The sequence below is a fragment of the Bipolaris maydis genome (genome assembly GCF_028858645.1).
Source record: "Bipolaris maydis strain C4 unplaced genomic scaffold PSV08scaffold_5, whole genome shotgun sequence".
NCBI classification, from domain to species: domain Eukaryota; kingdom Fungi; phylum Ascomycota; class Dothideomycetes; order Pleosporales; family Pleosporaceae; genus Bipolaris; species Bipolaris maydis.
This window is the reverse complement of record NW_027093861.1, coordinates 89375-113910: the sequence shown is the minus strand read 5'-3', so window position 1 is coordinate 113910 and position 24536 is coordinate 89375. Positions and strand designations below refer to the sequence as shown.

Genomic DNA, 24536 nt, shown 5'->3' with positions numbered 1-24536 from the left:
AGGGTGGAATTGCAGGGTCACTACTGTGCACATCTGGGGGAGCAGTGCGGTGAAGGGTGCAATGGCAGGATTCTTGGTGGCAACGTGCAGCTGACGACGTCTTGTGGGCGCGTCATCATCCCCAAGCGTCATGGCGATGAGGTTGAGGGGCGCAGGAGCCCCATGTTCATCATGGTTGACGACATGTTTGCGGTGGTTACGGGCAGCAGGTGGCGGCGGGGGGGTTGCAGGAGGGAGGACGAGAGTGCCTTGGTGGTGTTGTTGTTGTTGTTGTTGTTACTGTTATTGTTGCTGCTGTTGCTGTTGCTGTGCTGGACGGTTGTTAGTCGGGGAGCTAACGCTACGGCCCGCCAGCTGGCGACTTCCCGACTACCGGGCCATGGTTCTTTCCTGTGGTGGCGGGCTGCATGTATGTGAGTGCGTGTGGGCGTGGGTGTACACAAGTAGATGCGCATGTAAGTAGCATGTAAGTAGCATGTACATGCACATGTACCTACATACAAGGCTGTGTGGCTGTGGCTGCATCTGCATCCCTCCACCATCGTATTGAACAAGTACTTGTTGCTTGTCGGGCGAAGCTGGCCGGCCCGGTCTTGGAAGTGGCTCCGCGAGTAAGAGGGCCAGTGTGCAGGGCATGTAAGCCGGCCACAGTAATAACGGCGTGTCAGCGACCAGAGCAAGGGCTGCTGTTGAGGCCACGGTGGGACGAGAGAGGGAGGGAAGGAGCGAGCGGAGCGAGGGAAGGCACTTGGCTGTGTACCACTTGCCCCGAGTCCCTGCTGCACCCATGTGTGAGGGCTATGGCCCACGAGCCATGGCAGTGCGAGATGTGACTGAACTGATGCATCCAAGTACATGTGCGCCTGGTACGCCCAGTCTGGCTGCATAGTTATACCCTCACTGCCCTACACGTCCACATGTCTACTCGACCGCCACACATGCGCATTTCCCATACCCATCCTGCACGAGAAAGAGTCGGCTCTCGTCTGGCCACCGTCGGTGCGCACGTGTGCAGCCGCCTCCCCGCGCCGTTAGTGGGCTTCAGCGAGACTTTTGCAACCCAAGCACACACGCACCAGCCCTCGCCCTCGCCCGGAACTGCTCCCCCTTCGTCCCTGACTGCCCCCCCAACCCCTCCCGCTGTAGGCTGCGTAGGCGATATTTGAACCCTTTTTTTGACATCGACTAGCCCGTGGCCGTGTTGCTGCTCGCGGCCCACCCAGACGTGCGGCTTTGGCTCGATAGGGGAACAAGTGTCGCTGGGTCCGGTCCGCCTGGCATCCCCTGGCTCCCTTGCTCCTGTTGCGCCGTCCACCCAGCACACGCCCGCCAGCCCGCCAACCCTCGACCGCGGCTGCTCGAGCCTCATCTGCCCCCTTTTCCAAAGCTCAAAGACTCGTTCGCGACCGTCGCCTTCCGCTCATTTCACCTCTCCGCGAGCTTGGGCCACCGTCTCGTACCTCCGCCCTAATTTTCTGCGCCGCCCGCTGCCTGCCTCTCCAACCCGCACGCTACGTCCTCTTTACGACCCAAGACCCCCCTAATCCTCACCGCATATAATGTACTCGTCGGGCTACGACCACAACACGTCGCGGTCGCCCATTGCCCAACGATCCCAGCCCCAGACAGGCTCTCTGCACCGCATGCCCTCGCGCCAGTTCGACGCCTACGGCCAAGTCCCGCAACAGCAAAACATGTACGCCCAAGACGACCACCAGCGCCCCTACGACCAGCCGCGCAACTACGAGCGCCTCAACCAGACCATGCACGCTGGCGCTGCCTACGGCGCCTACGACATGGGCTCCGCCACCGCCTGGAACACGAATGCTTTTGCCCAAAACGGCTCTCTGGGCTCCCTGGGAGGTGCCGCCCAAGCCCGCATCAAGTCGCAGCAGCGTCAAGGAGGCCGCAGCGCACTACCATCGGTAAGGACCCTGACAACAACCACTCCGCCTCCGCCTCCGCCTCCTCTTCCTCCAACCAACCAACCTCTTCACCCCTAAACCCTCAACTCCCTTTTGCACATGTTTTTGCCACGATGCTGACCCACCTTTCTCAGGGATGGATGGACCAGCAGCCTCAGGGTCTGCCCAGCTTCGCCCTCGGCAACTCCAACCTCAACACCATGCAGAACACGAGCTACGGCCATGACGTCGACGAGGAACTCATCCCCACCGCCATCGTCATCAAGAACATCCCTTTTGCCGTCAAGAAGGAACAGCTGGTTTCGCTCATGACGGAGCTGCGCCTGCCCCTTCCCTACGCCTTCAACTACCACTTTGACAATGGCGTCTTCCGAGGCCTGGCCTTTGCCAACTTCACCACTGCAGAGGAAACCGCTGCCGTCATTGAGTCGATGAATCACTTTGAGCTCAACGGCAGGAAGCTGCGCGTAGAGTACAAGAAGATGCTCCCCCTTGCCGAGCGTGAGCGCATCGAACGAGAGAAGCGAGAGCGACGCGGACAGCTCGAGGAACAACACCGGCCGCTTGGTGGTGGTCTTCAGTCTCAGGCATCCTTTGGGTCTCTTGCCTCCCACATGCCCGCCACATCACCCTCACCCGTCTCAGCCATGAGGGGCAGTGGACAAAAGACTGTCGGTACGTTTTTAGCTCCCTTTTCCGAATGTTTTTCTAGGGAAATTTTTTTTTGTGCTGACTGAATACGCAGATGTCGACCTCAATGACCCGCAATCGCTACAATTTTATACGCAGCTTCTCCTATTCAAAGAGTCCAAGGATCGCGATAGCATGACTTTTCCCGCCAACCTGGCTCCTCTCCAGCGCCGTACCATTCACACCTTGGCCCATCAGCTTGGTCTTGCACACATTTCAAAGGGCACTGGTGATCAGCGCCAGGTGCATATCTTTAAGGTTTATGATACTCAGGGGCTCAGCCCCCCGATGCCGCAAATGGCCAGCAACCCTCTGGAGCAACCGCGCCGCAACCTAAACCGCGCGGCCACGACCGATTTCAGCGACGTACGCGCAGAGGGCGGCTTTTACAACGCCTTCAACAGGCAGCCATCAGGTCTTCTTGGATTTCCCGATTCGCCTGGCGGTCTTAACGCGGTGCCCAATCTTCGTGGAGCCAAGTCTTACGCAGATCTCAGATCTTACACGCCGTCACCTGCCCCTTCTACTGCCAGCCATCCTATTGGTCGACCGGGTGGCATCTCGCTCGAGGGTCTTGGCTATAGCGGAAGCTCCACCAACCCCAATGGCACCCCGACAAACAGCTCCATGTCGCAGCGTGACGATGGTTTACTCGAAAGGGAAATGAGCCGAATGCAGCTTTCATCAGGATACCCGCAGAATAGCAGCCCACGATCTTTGCGACAGATGACGTCTTGGGACGCCCCTGGCCCCATTGGTGGACACCGTACCTTCAGCACCAACTACGATGACCGGCCATCCAGACAACCTCGTGGACCACTTCCTGAGCGAGGACAGGGCTTCAGCCGCCCGCGACAGAATGGACACCAGAATCGTGGCAGCGACGAGCTATCATCGCAATCCAATGTGGAGATTCTTGTTGGCCAGTAGTATGTTAGCTCCACGCACGAAACTAACCGTTGTCGCACGTATCATCACTCGTTCAACGACACGTGCGATGGCGCCCACGAACGAAATCGATGACGACGAACGTTTAACGGCCTAAAGCCAGCAATTGGCCGCGCTACTAACACTGGATTGACTTTACGATGCATACGAAGAGAATGATGCCACGATGGTAGAGACATTACATCCAGAACTAAACCGGGCCCACGCCCCCCCCCCCCCCCCCCCCACCAATCTCGCATTTCAACTTTGGATACAGCAAAAAAAGCATTTATGAACATATGGGATATGTTTTTTTTTACATATTTATATTGAGTCGCGCAGTCCTCGACGACGTTGTAGTACTGGGTTTTAGTTTTTGAACGGAGGAAGAGAGAGAGATGAGATCGAAGCTCCATTCGGCGCACAGTTGGAAGTTTGTGGGTTTCTTGTCTTTTTGATTTTTTTTCCATTGTTCTTTCTTTGTTCTCTCTCTTTTTCTCTCCCCACTTTTCCGCCTTGGATATCAGTCATAGTGTCTAGGTTGGTGCTGGGTGCCTGGCGCGACAGTACGATAATGGAAGGTGAATAGTTTGAACACCGGGCTCCTCCACTCAACCTATGTACGTTGCGCGAAATGAAGCTAAGAAATTTACAAAAACAAAAAAGCAAAGACCTGGGTGCCCACGTCTGTTTCCATGTGCCATGTGATGGCTTATATATCGACATGCTTAGCTCGGATGAGACCGAGGGTGAGACAGCCTGTGGGGCTGCAAGTATGGACGGTATCAACTCGTATGATGTGCCACATCAGTGTTTGTGATAGGGAGGTGTTTCGGGCTTTTTTTTCTTGCCTCGCAAAGGGACTTGTAGGGTCTGGGCACGGTTCTTCAAACGGATAGGGTGGATGGGTCGGATGGGTGGCCAGGATCTCAACCTTGGGCGTGGATCGTAGTTTTGAGTAAGATGCAGTTCCTCTGGGAGCCATTTCGGGTACAGTGTCCGGGTCTGCCATGGCGCATCCTGGCCCCTTAAGACTGAGCTGAGCTCATGTGACCGCTGGATGCATCGGAAAGTAGGCAGACATCTATCGCATTTGGAGGATTTCCCATCATTCCACCTCTGTCCGGGCCGATTTAAAAACTCGTGCACCGGGCCATGCATCTCAAGTCTGATCTGGCTGGATCGGACAAGTTGGCCGGGGGGGAATCGCTCTGTCATGGTGAAATTGCATGATGAGTGTTGCAGTGTGCCAGCAGCTTAAAGTACGGACGACGTTGGCACTACACACTTGTACACCTGACAAGCCCAGGACAGAGCCTGCGAGTCATGCTAGCGGGCGCCTAAGCGAATGACGCTGGCAGGACTGTGAAGTCCATCTCATCGCTACGAACCATCAAAGTACTACTACGCGCTATATCGCCGACGCCGCCTCGCGCTCACCTCCCCCGGTTATTGTCTCCGGCCAGACAGTGCGCTCGGACACGTTGCGCATCTTGCTCAACATCCCTTCTCTTAAGCCCACTACCATCTTCGCTGCGCCGCCTGCTGTTTTGCATCCTGCGTCATAAAGGCACTGGCTTGGCCTCACCTGGGCCCGCCCATGTCTGCCCACCTACGCCCTTCGCCGAACCACCCACTCCATTCCACGACCGCCTTCTCCCGGCCTGCCGCCTGCCTGCGCCCTCTTTGATGCCCTTCTACCGACTCTTTGTGTGAGCCGGCCAGCTGTTTGGCGACAATCGCCCAATATTCCCGTAAAACACCAACAACGAAACAAATCAACAATCCCGCCCAGAATCCCTACATAATCGCGCCCACGACGCGCTTCTCAGATATCACATTCAATCCTGGGCGCTGACTCAACTGCGCGCTTCACCACTGGTGCGGCCTGTGTCGGTTTTGCAAGGCTGATAATATCCCGCACCGAGCCTCGTGAAGATTCTTTCAGACGCTCCTCGGGAGCAGCGGATACGCACCGCACAGAGTAACCCCCCCAGAGAAAGCACTCCAAATTCCCGCCTGAATCACCAAAATCCCCATGTCGAACCGCAAGCGGCGCGCGCCAGTCGCATCCCCGCAGCCCCCCGCCCAGACGTACCAACACGATATCCCCGCACCGACCGATCAGTACATCAATTGGAATGACCCGGCAGTGGCTACCGACATGAATTTCACTGACCCATCACTGTACGACAACTATGGCCCGACCATGGGGGCTGGCCACAATCGCGTCGTGTCGCTAGACGGGTACAATGACGGGGCTGAGATGTCTGGCCAATTGGTACGACGAAACACCAACCAACAGCTTGCTCCTGCCCCGCGGCGTGGTCAGTGGGATGGATTTGCGAGCCCTCAACAGCAATGGGAAACGGTAGATGACGATGAAGAGCTGGAACAGAAAGCGGCTCTCGCCAAGAAGGATGCACAGGCAAAACGAAAGCAGATTCCGCCATTTGTGCAGAAACTGAGCAGGTGAGTGCGCCACTACTTGTTATTCACAGACAACCCATATTGCTCCTCAATCTTTGAAGTACCCAGATGTCGTGGATGTATTTACAGTCGCGGAAAAGTGGCTGATTTTTTTTTTCAGTTTTCTCGATAACAACAAGAACGAGAATCTCATCCGATGGTCCGATGATGGGAACAGCTTCATCGTTCTGGACGAGGACGAATTTGCACGAACCTTGATTCCTGAATTGTTCAAACACAACAACTATGCATCTTTTGTTCGGCAGTTGAACATGTACGGCTTCCACAAAAAGGTCGGCTTGTCAGACAACTCGATGAAGGCCAGTGAGACCAAGGCAAAAGCACCCAGCGAGTACTACAACAAATACTTCAAGCGTGGGCGACCAGAGCTACTGTGGCTGATCCAGAAGCCAAAAAATCCTCCGACCGGACCAAAACGCAAACGCGACGAGGAAAACAAGGGCGACAGCGATGAAGACCGCAAGTATATTCAGGATACTGGAGGCGGCGGATATGTTGAAGAAGTGGCAGTCCGAGGAAATGAGCAAATGGCTATGATCCCGCGGTCAGAATACAACAGTCTACGAGTTGAGGTTAGGGAACTTCAGCAGCAGCAGAAACTCATTTCCAACGTTCTGACACAGATCAAGCGCCAGAACGAAGAGTTGTATTCTCGAGCAACATCTTTTCAGGCGCTGCATGACCGACACGAGAACTCGATCAACGCTATTCTGACATTTCTAGCAACCTTTTACAACAGGAGCTTGGAGGGTAACGCAAACGGTATGAATCTCGCCGACATGTTCCCTTCTGCGCGCCAACAACCCCACGGTAACGTAGTCGACGTGGACGACTACCCTATGCAAGATGCGCACAAAGCCTCGCAGTTGCAGAGAAACAAGAGGCCACTGGCGATCCTGCCCGCTCCCGCTCCCAACCAACAAGAATACCTTGCGCCAACCACAACGGGCCGCGCCACAACCGTAAGCCCCACAACGAGACCACTGGCAAGTCCCATCACGCGGCCGGGAAGTCGGCAACAGGGCTTGAGGCCCTCTGTGCCACTCAATCGCCAACAGTCTCAATCTGCTTTTCCTGACCAACAAGGAAGAGACAATATCCCGGGGTCACATGTCAAGTCTGAATCCCCGTCCAATGGTGCGTCTTTACCCGGAAACGACGCAATCATGTCAGCGATACAAAACGCAAACGCTAGCGCTGGCCAGTCGACCAACCAGACGCCAGAGTTTGACTATGCGGCGGCTTTATCAAATTACCAGACCCAAGACGGACATGTGCCCCTCACTCAACAGCAACGAAACGACGTACTATCGCAAATTGTAAACAACACGGCTGCACAGAATACGGACAATGCCCTCACCAACCCCAACCCACCAGAAGTAAGCCGCCTGCTCGACGATCTTGCTCAATACCAAGCGACTCAGCAACAATTGGAAATGCTACAGAAACTGTCGGATCAACAGAACTCCAAGATCCAGCACATACACGACCGCATATTGCCGCTTAGCCCAACGGGCCGAATCGAAGGCATTGGCGACCAGAACTCATATTTTGATTCCAACGGCCTTGGTGAACCTGGACAATACGACCTTAACATGGACAACTTTGTCCATGACGATGATTTTTTCACTGAAACCCCCACCAACGCCGACGGTACGCAAGCACACGTGAACGGTAACACCGTGTTACCTGATTTCAACTTTGATACCACGGTTTCTCTGGACGAGCCTACTGCGGATACATTCACATTCCCAGACATCAATGGTGGAGACGACCCTACGCACCTTGGCGTAGGAGTCATGGCAGATGACAGTACAGAGAGCAGCACTCGGGTCGACAGTTTGGGAAGCAGTACAACGACTAGCCCAGCAGCAACAGTTGAGGAAGTAGAAGACGAGACGAGGAAAAGAAGTCCTAAGAGGCGGAAGAAATGAGTAGGCGAGTCTTGTCATTTCCTTTTGTCTGGCTTTGGTCTTTTTGGTTTGCACTTCTTTCCCATACTGGTAGGCTCGACGATACGGAAGTTTTTTATTTCCTCTTGCGGCACTAGGTGGTTTGAAATTCCCGAAATCCCGAGAAAACAAAATGTTTTCCCTTTTTGTTCTCCCAAGTTCTTGAGGTTTCTTAGAAAAGAGATGAACGCAAGGCCTTTTTTTTGTTATGGGAGCGGGGCAGATTGGCGAGACATTTTTCTGTCCCTGGAAAATGATTACTGTGAGAGGAGATGGGGGATGGAAAAAGAGCCGATTTGGCACACAGTAACCATCAACATTTTTAACGAAGTTACGAAAAAGATTCAAAGGAGTACAGCAAACAGAATTGGCGCAATGGAGCGGGCGGGCGTTTTCTCACGGATGTACTTATTCTTTTTTTTCCTCTTCCTTTTTTTTCCACTCTACTTCTAGCTATTTCCTCTCTGCATACACATACCCCCAAATCAAGGGTGTCGGGGGCTAGGCTGGCCCCAAACTGCCGATATGTATGCACATGCATTTATAGTTAAGCAGCAAAGAAAGCAAAGCGGATATCAGATTAAATACAAATTAGATACCCCACTGACACGCTCTTTTTGTTTTTACTTAGCCCGATGTGCACGTGTGGAAAAGGACGCATTGCAAATGACACTGAAATTTTTGGTCCATTTAGCAAACTAAACTTTAAGAAACACAAGTACAACACCCATCTTTCACCAGCGCCTCTATATCCAACTCGGCCAAACAAAATGTCATTATCAAAAACCTCCAACGCTCTATTCTTTTCTTTTTCGTTCTTCATCTCAAAACATTGCTCAGATTTCGCGTAGTACATACTACTCGCTAGAATTTTTTTTTTTAAAAAAAACATTTACATGCGCATACTCTCAGCAATAATCTTGTACTCCTTCCTCTTCTTTTGCATGCCCTTGCCCCCAAGTTTGACTTTGGCGACACCAATCCATTTGGCCAGACCGGGGAAAAGCACTCTCTCGCTCACGTATGCGAGGGTGAAATTACCCAAGCCCAGAGTGAGGATGAAGACTTTGAATGGAACATCCATGTAGGTGAGTTCCATGGCTTGCATGACCCACTTTGCGGGATCGAACAGCATGTACAGGGTGATGGCGAGCGTGACGAAAATGGTGGTGATAAAGGGGAGGTTGCGAGACATGGGCTTGCGGTAGGGTTTGCCCACGCTGAGCACAACAGCCGAGAGAATGTATTGGAAGCAGCTGGTCAAAAAGAGGGCCGTGTTTTGCGAATTCAGCGAGTTGCTGTGGTTCTTGTCAATGACCGGTGGGAGATACCACTCCTGTTTCTGGACAAAATGGAACGCAATGAACTGAGCCAGGATGCAGAGCATCATTTGTCCGAGCAGAGGGGTGAGCACCTTGCGGGATACCAAATTTGCAGTTGGGCGTTTGCGGCTGAGAATAGGGTATGCACCTGACCAGCCCATGAAGATGGCGATGGGGAGGATCAGCAAGAGGTCGATGAAGAGGAACTGGAAGTCGCCGAGATTGCTAGCGCTGGCATACAGAAATGAGACTGAGCAAAACTGTATCGCGCTGTACAAGCTCATATACTTGAAGCAGCTGAAGCTTGTTACGAGCGCTGCGCGACCCTCTTTGATGACCTGAGGCACACAGCTAATGTCGAATTGTCGCGAGGTAAATGGAGCGGCAACTGACGCTTCAGCCTCGGAAAGAGAGATTCCCACGTCAGCGGCTTTGAGCGCTCCACAGTCGTTTGCGCCATCACCGCAAAAGCCGACGCAGTAGTCAATCGACTGAAGTTTCTCAACAAGTTCATGCTTCTCATCGGGCGACATACGGGCGAAGACCTGGCCACAGACGAGCATCTCACGGAGCACGGATTCGGATGCGAAGTCGACGATCCAGCGGAAGACATCACCACTTACTGCCAAGCTGTAGTTGCGCAGGTTGGAAATGTCATACGGAAGGGATACATCGGCCTCAGGTGGCGGTGGAAGAGGCTTGAGCGTGGTATCATCGAGCTTGAAAACCGGGTCATCTACACTTTCCCAACTAAGCTTCGACAAGGCAGTGCGTGAATCACCTTCTGCAAAGTGAGGGACAAAACAATGCGCCGTCTTGTTAATCAGGCCACATTCACGAGCAACACTGATGGCAGTGAGGATGTTGTCGCCAGTACACATGACCTTGCGAATATTGGCGCGTTCAAGCTCTTCGATAACCGGAGCCGTGCTGTCCTTGAGCTTGTTCTCAAAAATGATGAAACCGACAAAGTCAAGGCCACTTTCGGCCTCTTCTCTCTTCATCTTTTGAGTCTTGAGCCAGTTGAGCTTTGCAATGGTCTTGGTAGCACAAGCGATGACGCGAAAGCCACGGTGTGTGTAAAAAGCGAGGAGTTCTTCATAATCGGTGGGGAAGCTGTCGGGACGGCAGATCTCTTTCATGACTTCAGGTGCACCCTTGACGTAGACTTGTCCGCTCTTTGACCCAAACTGTCGTACAATAACACTGGCTCTCCGCAGTTGCGAGACAAACTCAAACGATTTGATAACACCAAGCTCCACTTGCTTTCGGCCGGCCTCATCTTCAACGTCGTCGACATCATATTCGCGGCCGGGTGGTGGACGAGCAACGGATGGCGACAGTTTCTGCTCAGGATCTTCATCGCCCGAGTTACCGTTTTGCTCGCCTTCTTCATAGCTCCAGCCAGTGAAGTCAAACATCTTGACGTCCAACGGGTCGCCAACTAGTTCTTTATCAATCTTGCGTAGCGAGTGACAAGTAGCCATGGTGTAGAGGATGGTTTTGTGGGCGTGATATTCAACAGTTGGGTCACGATCATGCTGCGACGCTGGCAAGATGTCATAGGCGTCCGGAAGAAGCTCGCTGAACCTATTGCGAGGCCGCTCAACTACACGGACGCCCAGCACATCTAGGCCCTCTTCGGTGAGTGTTCCGGTCTTGTCGAAGCAGACGACATCAAGCTTACCACCGACATTGACTCTTTGTGGGCTGATACAGAAAATCTGCTTCTGTTTTAACCGCGAAAGTGCAAAGCTGGTACCGATGGTGAGAGTGGCCGGAAGAGCGGGAGGGACAACGATAGTAATCAAGTCGAGCGCGCGTACAACAATCAAGTGCCATTCAAGGCCGAGATGGACAAAGTTGATAAAGGAAGCAACAAATCCGATCATAGCAATCATGGCCATAACGGAGATGTATCGGAAAGAATCGCGATAGAACTTGAAACCTGAAGGCTTAGGAAAGAGCATTGACCTGACTAACGCGCCCTTGGTGGTGTTGAAGCCAGTTCGGACGACCATAGCCAACGCAGCAGCCTCATCGTCTACATGGTCTTCATGCGGTCTGCGGGCGCGGATGATCTTGGTACCACTGAACAACATATGACGGGCAACCTCTGGATGAACGGCGGAAGCGCTAAGATCCAATAGATCCAGCGACTGGTTCGTGACGGGAATTTTAGACACAGGGATAGACTCGCCCGTCAGCATGCTCTCGTTGACGATGCAGTCTCCGGACAAGAGTAAACTGTCGCATGGGAATTGCGTTAGTGCAGGATCAGTGACTTCGTAAACATCTCCAGGTACGAGTTCAGCAGAATCGAGATGCGTCCAGAAGCCACTGCGCAATACGCGCACTTCGCATTCGAACTTGGACACCTCGCGCAGGCGCCTCATGGAAGCCTTGGTCTCCACCAGTGTTGTGACGATACTAACGGCAGAAATGATGAAAATGGCACAGGCGTAGTAGTAGTACTCGTCGAGAGACCACAGGATCAAACTGGCAATCTGGAAAACATAGAAGGGATGAAAAACCTCGTCGACTAAAAGCTGGCCGACCGTCTTCTCGGCGATGTCGATCATGTTTTTGCCAAAGACTAACTCACGGTAGTCGCGCTCATCATTGTCGAGACCCTCACGGAGAGCCAGGACATCAGTCCAGCTGGGGTCTTTCCAGGTATTGGCCAGCACAAATTTATCCTTTATGGGGTGGTAGACGAAGCGGATATAGCGGTAATCCAAACATCGCAGCTCGCGAATGAGTGGATCATCATCTTCGTCCCATTCTCTCGGACGGCCCTTTTCAGGGTCTCCGAAGACGGTGGACAGCGAGCGTCCGTAGGTTTGGCGACTGATGGTCTGCACCGCAAATTCTCCCCACTGGTTTTCGACAACAATCCAGTCGCACTCTTTCAAGGGTGCACTCTTTCCCACAATGGCTACCCTCCATCGCGGCAACCATCTGAACATGAGCCAGCCGAGACCCAGTGTGGTGGCGCACAGCAGCGCATACAGGGCGTAGCCAAAGGGCGACGTTCTAAAGCCAGCAACGACAATGGTCAGATCTTCAGTCATGATGTAGATCTTCTGGTTCGACCTGCGTCCCCTCCAGTCGGCGCCCGAGCCCGCGCTGCCTGTCGAGGAGCGTCTTCGCAGCAGGGGCCGTTCCGATGATTTCCTGCTGCCGCCGCTCGACTTGCGCCGTGATGGCGAGGGCGAGGGCGAGGAAGACGACAGGCCAGCCTCGAGATCCTCGATTTCTTCGCCATTCTCCTCGGCATAGCCATTGTATACGCTCTCCCCATCTTCCAGTATGGCGCTATCCTCGTCCTCTGTGCCCTCACCCGAATCCTGCTCTTCATCGTAGAATGCGAAACTTGTCAGACTGGCGCTCGAGTCTGCGCGCGAACGGCGGTGTCGGAATCCAGACACACTCGTAGGGACGCTCTCGCTCATGGGACCGGAGAAGACCTGGATTGTTTTGGGCGTCAGCTGCTGGTCCGGCTTCTTACTACCGCGAGGCTTGTACGGGGGACGGGGAGGAGCCATGGGCGCGAGTTCGTATACCTCATCTTGGGCCATTTCGACATCTTCCATGAAGCTTGCCCTAGGCCAATTAGTCGCGCATGGCTTCAAGTTGCCTGGAGCACATACTCGCTGATATGGGAGCCACGGCGGTACATACCGCTCCTCCTCCGAGACGACCGCCGGTCAGGACTTTCACTGTCTGCCATGATGACGCTAGGCAAGTTTTCTTTTTGTTGGGCTACCTGGCCATGGCGCGCATGGGAGAGAGAGAGGGGGGGGGAAGAAAGAGACACCAAGTTTTCCAGGTCGCGTCTCGGTTCGACTGACTTGGAGGATAATCGTCGGCCGTGCTTTGCTAGCTATGACGAAACACGGTTACTTCCGCTAGTCAGGGCCCAGCCTCCGTTTATGGTACTTTGATCCCGACACCACCATAGCAATAGCAATACTGTTTAACATGGCGTGCAAAATGAACAAATATTTGCAAACTGCAAGCCATGGTTGTAGTAAGGTGGGTTTCGTCTTGGCTTATATTGTTCATTCTTTGACTATCTGGGATTGGCAGTTGGGCGACATTGTGGGAACAAGCATGTATTAGCAATACTCTGATTTGACCAACCAGAAACTGTCTACTGCAACACCCTATGACCCTCTCTTCGCCCTCACAAACGCCTCTGTATCATCTAATGCGTCTTGCACCGCCTTGATTGTGCCGGGCGGAAATCCGATAAACCCATGGGGTGCCCCGTGATAGATCTTGACTATGCTTTCATTTCCCCACATGGCCCACTTGCTACCCATCATGACACTATCATCTAGCAGCGGATCTTCACTTCCACACGTGAACAATGCAGGTGGCAACTTCTTTCCCCTCAAATCAGCCCAAAATGGGCTTATCGACGGGTCGCGACGCTGCTCTTCTGTTGTGTTGGGGAGCAAGGCGTCAATGTACGATTTCATGACATCGTGGTCGATTACCAGATGTGTCTCGTGGTGCAAAACGTGTGGTAAGAATGAGGACATGTCGAAGCAGCCAAAATGAAGAAGCAAGCCTTTGAATGAAAACTCTGGCATCGTTTCCAGCAAATGCAAGGCAACTAGGCAGGCCAGATGACCCCCAGCAGACTAGATGCATTCGTCAGCTTTCAAGTTCTGGCTTGCTTGAGATGATTTGAGGATATCCATACTTCACCACCTGTGAACATCAATTCTCCACCAAAGACTGTTGGTCCGTTCTTCACTAGCCATTCAGCGGCGTCATAACAGTCTTCTGCGCCTGCGGGCCAGGGGTCTTCGGGCGCAAGTCGGTATCCAATTGATACAACTGTAACGTCAAAATGATCGGCCATGTACTTGAGATACGGATCTTGGCTACGCAAAATGGTCAGTTTTTTTCTGTTTGTTGTGCATCACAAAATACTGTGGTGAACCTACTAAGCCTCGCTCATCAAAACCCATCCGCCACCATGGATGTGCATGTGAATTCCATTGCTCTTGCCGCTGCTCGGCTTGAAGACACGATACGGAATTTCTCTTCCGGCTTCTCGCGAAGGCAGCGCTCCGTTGACACCTTCAGGGAGAACAATGGGTTTTGGCAATGGCGTCTTGCCTTCCCATCTCATCTTTCGGTACTCTGCTGCGCCAACCTTTTTTTGCATGTAAGCTCCATAGCCAAAAAAAACTACGGAGGATTGAAGGTGAGTATCAGCACATACCTCATACCATCTTGGTCCATCTGCCCATATTTTGATCAATCTGTCGTTAAACTCCAGCGTCTGCTTATCGATGGTGCTGCGATCAAACTTGGACGCATCTACGGTCACGTCTGATTTCAGCGACATGATCAAGTCGTATGTAGGATAGCTTTTGGCTGTCTCTTTTCTTTCTTTAACAAACACAGCCTTGGGTCAAGGAGAAAAAGTAAAAGTCTTGGAATGAAAAAAAGGGCAGAAGCGACCCAGAAGGTGTACATCTTATTACTGCCGTAATGGCAATGTGACACCTCCCTCCGTGTTCGGCTCCGATAGGCCATATAGGTGGGGCGGGGTACGTTGAACAGACAGCAACGCTCCCAGTTATCTCCGTCGCTCGCATTAGAGAGAGCCGCTCCGTACCTGCATGTCGGCTTACTGGATCGGAGGGAGCCGGAAGATAGCATGACTCTTGACAATTGACAATGCATGTAACGTCGCATCGCTCACCCAGGCCGGGCACTAGCAAAGGACCGGCATGATACGTTTATCTCGTGCAAGCAAAAGACCGGGGATAGGGTAGACGAGCAAACTTGTATTTGATAGGATACTCAAGGAAATTAGTAATTAGACACTTTCATCGCCCAACTTTGGACTGCATCCTACTCGATGATATCGACGTATGTCCATTGACTTGCCCTCCCTTTGCCCGCGGTCTGGTCTGCTGCTTGTCCGGGACAAACATCGACTTTATGACTGATAACACAATCGCCGCGGTCCGGAAGGGATACATGGAGATATCCCAGACCAGTTGCAATATGCTACTAATTGTCCCAGCTATCCAAACAAGTGTCACAGTGATGATGCCTGGCCGGTGGCCAGTTCTGGCTGCAGCTGCAGCAAGCGCGAGTGTATCTTGAAGGCGAGCCTCCAGGTCTTGAAAACGGGCCTCAATCTGGAGGGTTTGCGCCATATGGCGCTTCTCATATCGTCTGACGGCGCGATTGAGCGCATCGAGTTGCAGTTGAGTAGTCTGGCGGATTTCGGCGCTGAGTTTCTCTACATCTATCTGGCTGGCATTCTTGTTGTTGGAAGAGGAGGCGCCGTCGAGACGGCTTTCAAGCTCGGCTATACGCTGCGAGAGTTGTTGCGCATCGGCGGGTCGGATAGGGTCCCTTGGAGCATCTCGCACGATGCGCTGGAGGTGCAATATGCGCTCAGTACGCATCTTGATTAGGCGGTTTACTGGCGGAATCTCTGCAATCAGTAGGAAGATGCTCAGGTTGGCATCGGAGACTATGCCTTCGGCGCGCATCAACTGCCCTCGCACAGTATGCATAAGGAGCGCCCCGAGAAGCGGACCCAGGAAACATGCAACAAAGGCCCGTAGCTCTGATCGCTTCAGAGCCTCGCGAGCTTCCTGCTGTGCTGGCGATGTCACTGACGGCGCAGGGCTCACATCGGCCTGCTCCTGGCTTGCTGTGTCGCCATGACCCTCGGCTATGCCATGTACGTCGTTTTCGTTTACTTGATGAATGGTGTCGTCGTACGTATCGTCGTCGGCTTCATGGCTGATATATCGTCTCTGCTGGGCATCATGGTAACAGTCCCTGCGCCCTGTCAGTGAGGCTCGCTCTGTCCACGCTGTCGGCCTGCAATGGCTGGCTGCAGCTTACCACGGCACCTTGACACTCAAATGCAGGAACCAGCCCGCCAGGACCAATATCAGCACATCCGTCGCAATCACGGCGCCATTCTCCACCGTCAGGCCAATGATGGCAGGCACAACCGCAGCAACGACGGGCAGCGCAATCCACCGCGAGGGCTCATCCGAGGCGGCGTCTTGTCTGTCCATGTCATACCTGGCACTCGTCCTCAGCAGGTTGTCTGTCGAGGACCAGAGTGAAGGCCGCGTGTCCGAGAGGTCTGACACAAGAGAACTGCGGCGGCGAGAGACTGCGGTGGGCGGCGTCGACGGCTGTGCACCCTCGCCAAAGGTTGCAGCGCGGTTCAGCATCCTGTGGCGCAGCTGGGGAGGAATGGCATGGCTGTCGGATGGGGGCGCGCCATCCATTGCGAGGGCGTGGCAGGCGAGAGCTGGCCAACACGCAAACGTCGTGTATCAATTTACGGATGTAGTAGTACTGATGTATGTACAGCGTCACCGACAAAATGCCCGGGACGATGGCGGGAAAAAGCCGCCGCTGCTCGGGGATGCGTATCGATGTGGTCGTGCGAATGGGCACAGGCGCTGGCAATGCATAGCTGAAGCCGTGGGCGAGTCTCGCATGCGCCAGGCCGGCGGTCGTGTGCCGTAGGTAGTGGAAGACGCCTCGGATCTCCCCAGGCGGGTTACGTCATCCGATACTTGGTACCCGCCGATGCGAGCGGTCGCAATGGTGGTGCATTGGATACATACTACATAGCTAGAGCTGTCGAGCCTCTTTCCTTCTGCCATCGCCAACCATGCACCGTCGGGTCGCCATGTCGCAATCCTGGCCACATTGCAGTCGGACCGCCTGCCCACAACGCGCTACACGGGAAGAAGCAACACGGCGAGCTGTGCTTGGTGGGAAACAGCCATGCAAAGCCGCAAGCACCATTGACTCAATTGAGCAGCTCGTCTTTGCTTCTGCTACATTGTCCCTCTCCCCCAGCACACCGGCCTTCGGACTCTGACAACACAGGAAGCTCTGTGCACTACTTGAACATGAGTACAGATGCATGTTTGGTCCCCTGGAGTTGGCAACCCTGCTCGACGTGACAGTACCCCTCACTGTGGATAGATGCCTTCTGTATGCCCTAATCTGCACTGAGCCACAGAAGCGAACTCAACACATAAAGTGTACATGAGATTCTCTGTCATTGCCTCGATTATGATCACAAACATGTCTCGCCTCCCATCTACTCGACTTTTATTCACAATGTACCATCTTGGCCGCTTTTCCTATTCAGACCCAAAAGCGGATTGGCCAAAGTCTCACCACTATCGCCACCGACTTTGCAACTACAACCAGGCATCACATACACCAAGTCCCCCTGTGTCGGTGCGACGGAACAATCTGTTTGAACAGGTCTCCAAACGGCTCGACGAGTGGCTCTGCCAAGATGGCTGTGGAGCGAAACGACCGACTTTCACCACTCAAGTGAGCGTAAGTTATTCAACGGCATCTATTGAACATTATTGAAGATTGAGACAACAACTCACTCTATTGAGCTCTCTGCTGCACTCACCCACAGTACGAGCTCCCAAAAGCTGCGCGGCCTGTGATGGACCTCTCGCCACAATCCACCCTAACCTTATACTTTTCTCCATCTCAACTTTCCCATAAATTTACTCGACACATCCTAACAAATTTCTTGTGTCGTAGCGTCGTCCATATTCGCCAATCCTCCAAGCACCGACAACCTAAGCGATGCCGTCCGGGGCGGTAGATGTCCTCGATAGTGGCACAGCCTACCCGCAAGGGTACTCGATGGATGCTCCCATCTATACCCAAGCAATCCTTTTCCCAGCCTTCGCCTTCCCGGCATGGATACTCTGCGTTCCAGCAATGGTCTGGCACTTCCGGCAAGCCAACATTGCCGCTGGCTCAAACGTATTGTGGATCATCCTTCACAACTTCTTCAACTCCATCAACGCTCTCATATGGCCACGTGACAACCTGCTAGAATGGTGGGATGGCAATGTGTGGTGCGATATCCATGTGCGGATCCAGGTTGCGAGCTACGTAGGCGTTGCAGCATCTGCGGCAATGATCACGCGTAAGCTGGCTAGGGTCATGGACACTCGCAACATTACCGTCTCAAGCAGTCGCAGCAGCAGGGTCAGAGAGAAAATTTGGGAATCGGTATGGTGCTGGGGGGCCCCAATGGTCCTGGCCATTGTTTACTACGTTGTTCAACCGGCCCGCTACACCATCTACGGCATCGTGGGCTGTCAATCTACCTATGATAATTCATGGCCAAGTCTCGTCCTGAGTATCATGTGGTTTCCAATTACCATGGCCTTTGCCACATTTTGGTCGAGTGAGTCTCTTTCCTTGTACGAGAACCCTAAATTCAACACATCACCGCTAACATAGCTTAACAGTCTTACTTGTATATCGCCTCTATCGCTACCGAAAAGAATTCCACAGCCTAGTCGTAGCTCAGAACACCACAACATCTCGTTTTGTCCGACTCTTCATTCTCAGCATGACAATCAGCCTGGTTTATCTCACCTATTCCATCTACATCACTGTCGAAGCTTCTTTTGTCCTCACTGAATCGTATTTCTGGTCCTACGTTCATGACCCAGTCAGATTCAACACCATCATTCACGTACCAGTGAAAGGCAAGGTCTCCTACGACAAATGGATCCAGGTGATTACTGGGTACATTGTTTTCCTGCTCTTCGGCACTGGCGTTGATGCATACAATTTTTATAGGAAGGTCATGGTCAGCATGGGCCTGGGCAAAGTATGGCCGAGTCTGCACGAGCCGAGACGGAATGGGCAGCGAACGCCCTCGAGCTTTATAGCTGCCAAGTCATGGACCAGCAGTGTATCGAGTAGAGCAAAAAGTTTGCTTTGGTCATCCAAATCTGATTCCACCGCCTCGGTTGGCGATGCATACGCCGACTTTTCTCGCAGTCACTCTATTGCCCTTGACTCCATTCCGGCTGTGAGTAACGGCGATGCCGAAACCGCATTGGTCACGGGAAACCAAGGTCAGACTGAACCATCTACCAAGCCAACATGGCCGTCTTCCTTCAAGCGATGGTTTACTCGCTCCAATCTTGGTGGTTCTGTGCTACCATTATTCAGTTACCGCAACATCACCGAAGTTGCAATTAATGACACAGGCAAATTGCCCGCCCCAGTCACGTCTCCTGGTGTACACGCCCGTGTTTGGGCTACCGAAGACGCCCCTATCGGGCGGGCTAGCGAGGGCGAAGGTGTTTTTGTCTCACACGAAGTGTATCAACATCGATATGACATGCACGACAAAGAGAGCGATTCAAAGTCAACTTACCTCTGGGTCAATGGCAAGGTTTGATCATCCCTTCTTCTGCATACTTTGTAGCAGCAGCTCAGCTATATTGTGTTCAGAAGCGCTGTACGCAAAAAGCGTGGATGTTCATTTTCTGCCGTCATTCACTTCTCTTCGAAGCATACTCTGGTAATGGAAATTTCTTTGCTCACTTATTTTTTTCTTCCTCCTAATTTATATTAATGACACCAGTATTGAAGTTACATCTGCAAATGTTCAATGTTCACATCTACAGTGACCGAGAGATGCTCAAGCATGCACATGTGTGGCCGTAGACTACGCATTCTTCATAATACACCAAGAAAATGTGCATACATATGCCCATTGGCATTCTGGTACTCTCTCATCCTTACCAAGCCGTTTCACAAAAGTTCATCATTTCTCGGTTAAACCCTGGGTTCACACGAAGCGTTTTATTACATCATACTAGCACCTCAGCTGAGCTCAGTTCTCGGCATGCCATTCCACATCACGCGACATCACGCACACAAACAGCAAGCGAGGGGCAATTGTCGTGAAGCATTTTTGATTCCGTTATCGCATGTTCACATGGTGACAGGCCAGTCAAAGGCAAGCGTCCACAGCGGGACGCGAACCGGTGTTAGAGAGACCGTCGTAATCTCATGTTCAAGTAAACTCCCAGAGAACCTCAACGTGCCACATGGGCAATTGACCAGCGTCCCATAACGTTCCTCAATCCAGCACAATCGTTTCCTCCCGGGAAAAAAATCATTGATAGCTTGCGTGTGGCATCCAACCATATGACGTAACGGAGGGTCGAGATGCGCGTTGCAGCAAGATGGCGCAAACTAGGCGGAAGGCTGTGCGCAGAAAACAAGTCGTTCATCCATCATTTTGGATCAGAATTGAGGCCATGGGTTGCTGAGATCGAGGGGCGAGTAGTTTATTTGCTGCAAACCTGGTTAATCCCATGCACAAGGCCATGTTAGCATTGGCGTAACTTACGAACGAGCCCTCGTCTTTCTTCTCTTGCGCTTGAGACGTCGAACGCGCTTCTTCCTCCATTTGGCTCTCATCTTGTCGGCGGGCTGTGGAGTGAGGTCAGCGGCTGCAATTGATGGATGGCGAATTGATTGAAGGGGCAGACACCCTCGCAAAGCGAGAGCGACACTGAAATATGCATTGCAGAGGGCAATATAGCCCGTGGAGAGTAACTTACATTGCTGTCGAGATGAGTGTCGTGAGTGTAGAACAAAGGTTCAAGGTTGACTGAACGAAATACCTAGGTGGGAGCGGGGCTCGCTTAGCCAAAGCGGTTTAGCGGCCAGACCTTGAGCAGGTGCCAAGTTCACGCGCGTCGCGTCACTTTTTCTTCTTGGGAGCCTCGCACAGACATTGACAGACATGCAATATCGGCATCGATGCAGTAGTGATAACGATACGCCATGGCAGGCCAAGTGGTAGGATGGCTGCAAGTTGTTGTGGCTGGTGATGACGCTCGCGGTGCGCTGCAGCTCAATGGAGATTGAGCCATGGCCAGCATACTAACCAATACAGCAACCCAGCGCAGTGCTATCGAGATTTGCGGCAACGAGCACTTCTACCTTGGGAGAGACGCTGAGCTTTGGTGAGACGAGAGCGCTTGTCACCTTGGCCATGGCGTGGCATGATCTGACCTCATTCACAGTCGCTATACATGGTGTGATGATCTTACCGTGTCTCGGTTGCATCTGCGCATCCACTGCATTCTTTATGAACAAGATCCCATCTCCAACATCGCACCCTTTGTATATGCGACCGACCTATCAGCTAATGGCACCTACTTGAAGAAGTGTGATTCCAGGCCCGTTGCATGCCAGGATGACGAGATCCACATGGGTCGCAATAACACCTTCCTTCTGGGCCATGGGGACGAGCTCAACATCTCCGATAATATCACATTGATCTACTTGTCCAAAAGTCCCGTACAAGCTGTTGACATGACAACTACTCAGAAAATGGAAATCCAGACGTTCAGTTCGCGATATCTTGTCACTGCTCGCATGCTGGGTGAAGGCGGATATGGTAAGGTATTTGTGGGCATAGTTCGAGAGACGCAGAAACAATTCGCATGCAAAGTTGTTCGACTAGATAAAATTTCTGTGAACACGGTGAGTTCACCAACAACTGATCGTGACCAGCATGCGCTCCAGCCAAGGGACCGATGTCATCGAGAGTTCAACATTCTCAAAGACCTTAATCATCCTAACATTATCGCCCTCGAAAAAGTGTTTTACAGCCATGACAACATCTACATATTCCAGGAGCTCATAACTGGCGGTGACTTGTTTTCTTTTCTCGAGTTCAAAGGCGGTCGTCTCGATAGCACACAGGCGGCAGCGATCGTTTTTCAAATATTGAAGGGGATTGAGTATTTACACAAACTCGACATTGCACACCGAGACCTCAAACCTGACAATATTTTGATGTCGTCACTAGAAGACACTGCCTGTGTGGTCATTACCGATTTTGGTAATGCACGATTTCTTCCCTGCAAGAGCAACCAAACCACTAACCACCAACGGATGTTTTCGCATGTCGGCACTTTGGAATATGCAGCGCCTGAAATTCATCGCGCTAACCCGGCCATTCCGGCACAAAATGGGTACTCGAAGAGTGTAGATATGTGGTCTGTCGGCTCGCTCACGGCTACTATCCTTTCAGGTGATCACTTGTTCACCGATCGCAATCATCCTGACTATCATATGAATCCACAAAGCGTCATTGTGGGGCTCGCAGCCATCTGTGACTTGAGCGCTCTTGACGATGAACATCATCCGTCATGGAGGCTGGTCGGCCCTCACCCCAAGGATTTTATTAGGAAGTTACTGGTACTGAAAGACGAAAGCAGGATGACGGCTACTGAGGCTATGACACATTCTTGGTTTAAGTCCCAATCAGACAGCCTTGAAATGCAGTATGCCTGCTCAATTGCGAACTGGAAACCTCGAAACAAAGACCTTCACCTTGTTGAAGACATAAGAAGGCTCTCACCTAATTCTGTTTTCAATGATGTGCCCGGTAAACACTCGTGTCAAGTCACTAGATCCGAAATCTACACCCCACCCGAACACGAAACAGCCGCTCACCTAACTTCAAAAGATCCAGTTGCTCAGTTCCCTTGTCCAAAACAAATCTCGAGCTCACAAATCGTCCGAAATGGGACTCCAGATGTGAATATCCACGCACGCCCGATAGGCAATAGTCCATGTTGTTTGAAACACCAAGAGCAGATACATGCACCTAACAACGATGTGCACTCTTACCAAAATTCACTTCTTCTAGCTGGTGAGAGGGTGGATGGATCTTATTCGCCTAGGAAGTATGGTTGCAAGCGTGGAATGCCATCCAAGAAACATAGCAAGTTCATTGGTAGCCCTGTTAGTCAGCTCTCGCTTCGTAGAGCTTCGCAAGACATGTATGACAGCAGTACAAACGACAGCGGAAGTCTAATTGATTTAGAAGAGAGTTCGATACTTCAGCTATCGCTGCCCCCACCCACCAAGCCTGCGCATGATTTGGTTCATGTCAGCGACACACCTATCGAAGAACAGGCGCATCACGGGGAAGCCATCAAACGAAAATGCGAAAGAAACATGAAGTTATACTACCTGGACCAGTGTACGGATCAAGCTTCACACCAGCTGGCGGAGCAGATACATGATTACATTGTAGTGCCCGAAACACCCCCGGGATTGCTCTTCGTGGATCCACGTTTGTAAAATCTAATGCCGAACTTCTATCAATGGTCCAAAGACAGGTGATTCGAGGCCAGCAATGTCACGCAAACTTTTGCCTACAAGAAACGACTGAGACACTCGCATCGTAGGCGTTAATGTATTTGCTTCGGTCTTCAGGTTACATGTAGAATAATGACAGCAATCTAGAAAAGCATCTCCATACAAGTCAAAATGAAGATCCATCATCGCATTCTATTTGCAGGACTACAGTACCATAGGAACCTTGAATTTATCTTTCCAAGATGATCTCCAAAACCAGGCGAGTCTTTCTGATATCACTTAATCACCATGTATGATAGCACATACGTTGAGATTTGCATTTTACGCCCATTCAAAATTTAGCGGACGTGTCATGGCGAGCGAAGTATTAAATCTTTTTCCTTTCAATGTAGCCCTGTCCGATGTACATGTCAACAATGGCTATGAGCAATATGACACTACTAAAATCATCGTCAAAAATTCTAAAGGGACTTGAATTTCCTCATAATAATGTCGCTATACATTGAATGACAACATACATTAGGATTTTTGAGTAACCTGAACTTCTCGATTATTGTGTGACTGATGTGAGAGAAAGTAAGGAATCAAAAAAGGAAAAGGCCGTTTTCACTGTGTAGGTAGTCCTTGTCACGTCATTCTCAGCGTTTCCCAGAGGACATATCTTTCACGACTGCTGTCACGCAGTGGACACAAAAAAAACAGCTTCCTACACAGGCCACCACCCAATCAAAATCAATAGTAACACTCTAGGAAGTTAGTGAGTTCAGAGCTTCATGATGCTACTACGATGTTGTGATTGTTTCTTTTTTTTTACGCGTAGTGACCTTTTTATGTACCAAAGTGATACATATTAGCTAAAAAGAACAATTAGAGTAGCGCGAGTAAACAGTGTTGCTAACCATATAAAGTATGTACACCCTAATTTGAAGTGTCGCTTTGTTTGACCAATAAGTGGCTGTTAATCTCCGTTATCGTTACGGCCGTAATATCCATGAACCCGATAGGCTGGAATGCTCATCCGCGAAATGCTACGGCGCTCTCGAATGCGATTGGAATTCTGATTCGACGTGATACAATGTCCAAGGCTGAATTGAGTATTTTTCTTAAGCCTACAACTGTCACAAGTATCTGCTATCAGGTATCTATCTTTTCGTCGTGTTGATGTTGCGAAATGTTATTCTGAATTGAAAATGGGGAGTACCCCTGACACCTTCAAACATCATTCGTGTGCGCTTGAA

At 51.8% G+C, this 24536-nt stretch overlaps 5 protein-coding genes across 5 annotated transcripts; 3 read left to right on the top strand and 2 right to left on the bottom strand.

Annotated features, from left to right (window-relative positions):
- Positions 1 to 1559: 1559 nt before the first annotated feature.
- PSV08DRAFT_220080 (uncharacterized protein) lies at positions 1560 to 3633 on the top strand (the record flags this gene model as incomplete). The annotated part of the gene is made up of 3 exons (XM_014220838.1): positions 1560 to 1925; positions 2060 to 2600; positions 2671 to 3633. 3 exons carry the CDS (start codon positions 1560 to 1562, stop codon positions 3543 to 3545), a joined length of 1782 nt encoding a protein of 593 aa, XP_014076313.1. The 3' UTR covers positions 3546 to 3633.
- A 1947-nt stretch (positions 3634 to 5580) lies between these two features.
- On the top strand, positions 5581 to 8246 carry PSV08DRAFT_400675 (uncharacterized protein; the record flags this gene model as incomplete). Its single annotated transcript, XM_014220837.1, has 2 exons — positions 5581 to 6014; positions 6133 to 8246. 2 exons carry the CDS (start codon positions 5581 to 5583, stop codon positions 7964 to 7966), a joined length of 2268 nt encoding a protein of 755 aa, XP_014076312.1. The 3' UTR covers positions 7967 to 8246.
- A 421-nt stretch (positions 8247 to 8667) lies between these two features.
- PSV08DRAFT_387834 (uncharacterized protein) lies at positions 8668 to 13083 on the bottom strand (the record flags this gene model as incomplete). The annotated part of the gene is made up of 4 exons (XM_014220836.2): positions 8668 to 12776; positions 12873 to 12912; positions 12960 to 13028; positions 13076 to 13083. The coding sequence occupies 4 exons, from the start codon at positions 13081 to 13083 to the stop codon at positions 8877 to 8879; spliced, it is 4017 nt and encodes a 1338-aa protein (XP_014076311.2). The 3' UTR covers positions 8668 to 8876.
- Positions 13084 to 13411: 328 nt separating this feature from the next.
- On the bottom strand, positions 13412 to 16810 carry PSV08DRAFT_408710 (esterase lipase). Its single transcript, XM_014220835.2, has 6 exons — positions 16201 to 16810; positions 15174 to 16134; positions 14549 to 14707; positions 14268 to 14479; positions 14021 to 14204; positions 13412 to 13958 (listed from the first exon to the last, which is right to left on the bottom strand). Exons 1-6 carry the CDS (start codon positions 16596 to 16598, stop codon positions 13476 to 13478), a joined length of 2397 nt encoding a protein of 798 aa, XP_014076310.2. The 5' UTR covers positions 16599 to 16810; the 3' UTR covers positions 13412 to 13475.
- Positions 16811 to 17940: 1130 nt separating this feature from the next.
- PSV08DRAFT_176620 (pheromone A receptor-domain-containing protein) lies at positions 17941 to 23280 on the top strand (the record flags this gene model as incomplete). The annotated part of the gene is made up of 5 exons (XM_014220833.2): positions 17941 to 18553; positions 18618 to 19530; positions 21090 to 21146; positions 21207 to 22579; positions 22640 to 23280. 5 exons carry the CDS (start codon positions 17941 to 17943, stop codon positions 23278 to 23280), a joined length of 3597 nt encoding a protein of 1198 aa, XP_014076308.2.
- Positions 23281 to 24536: the final 1256 nt, after the last annotated feature.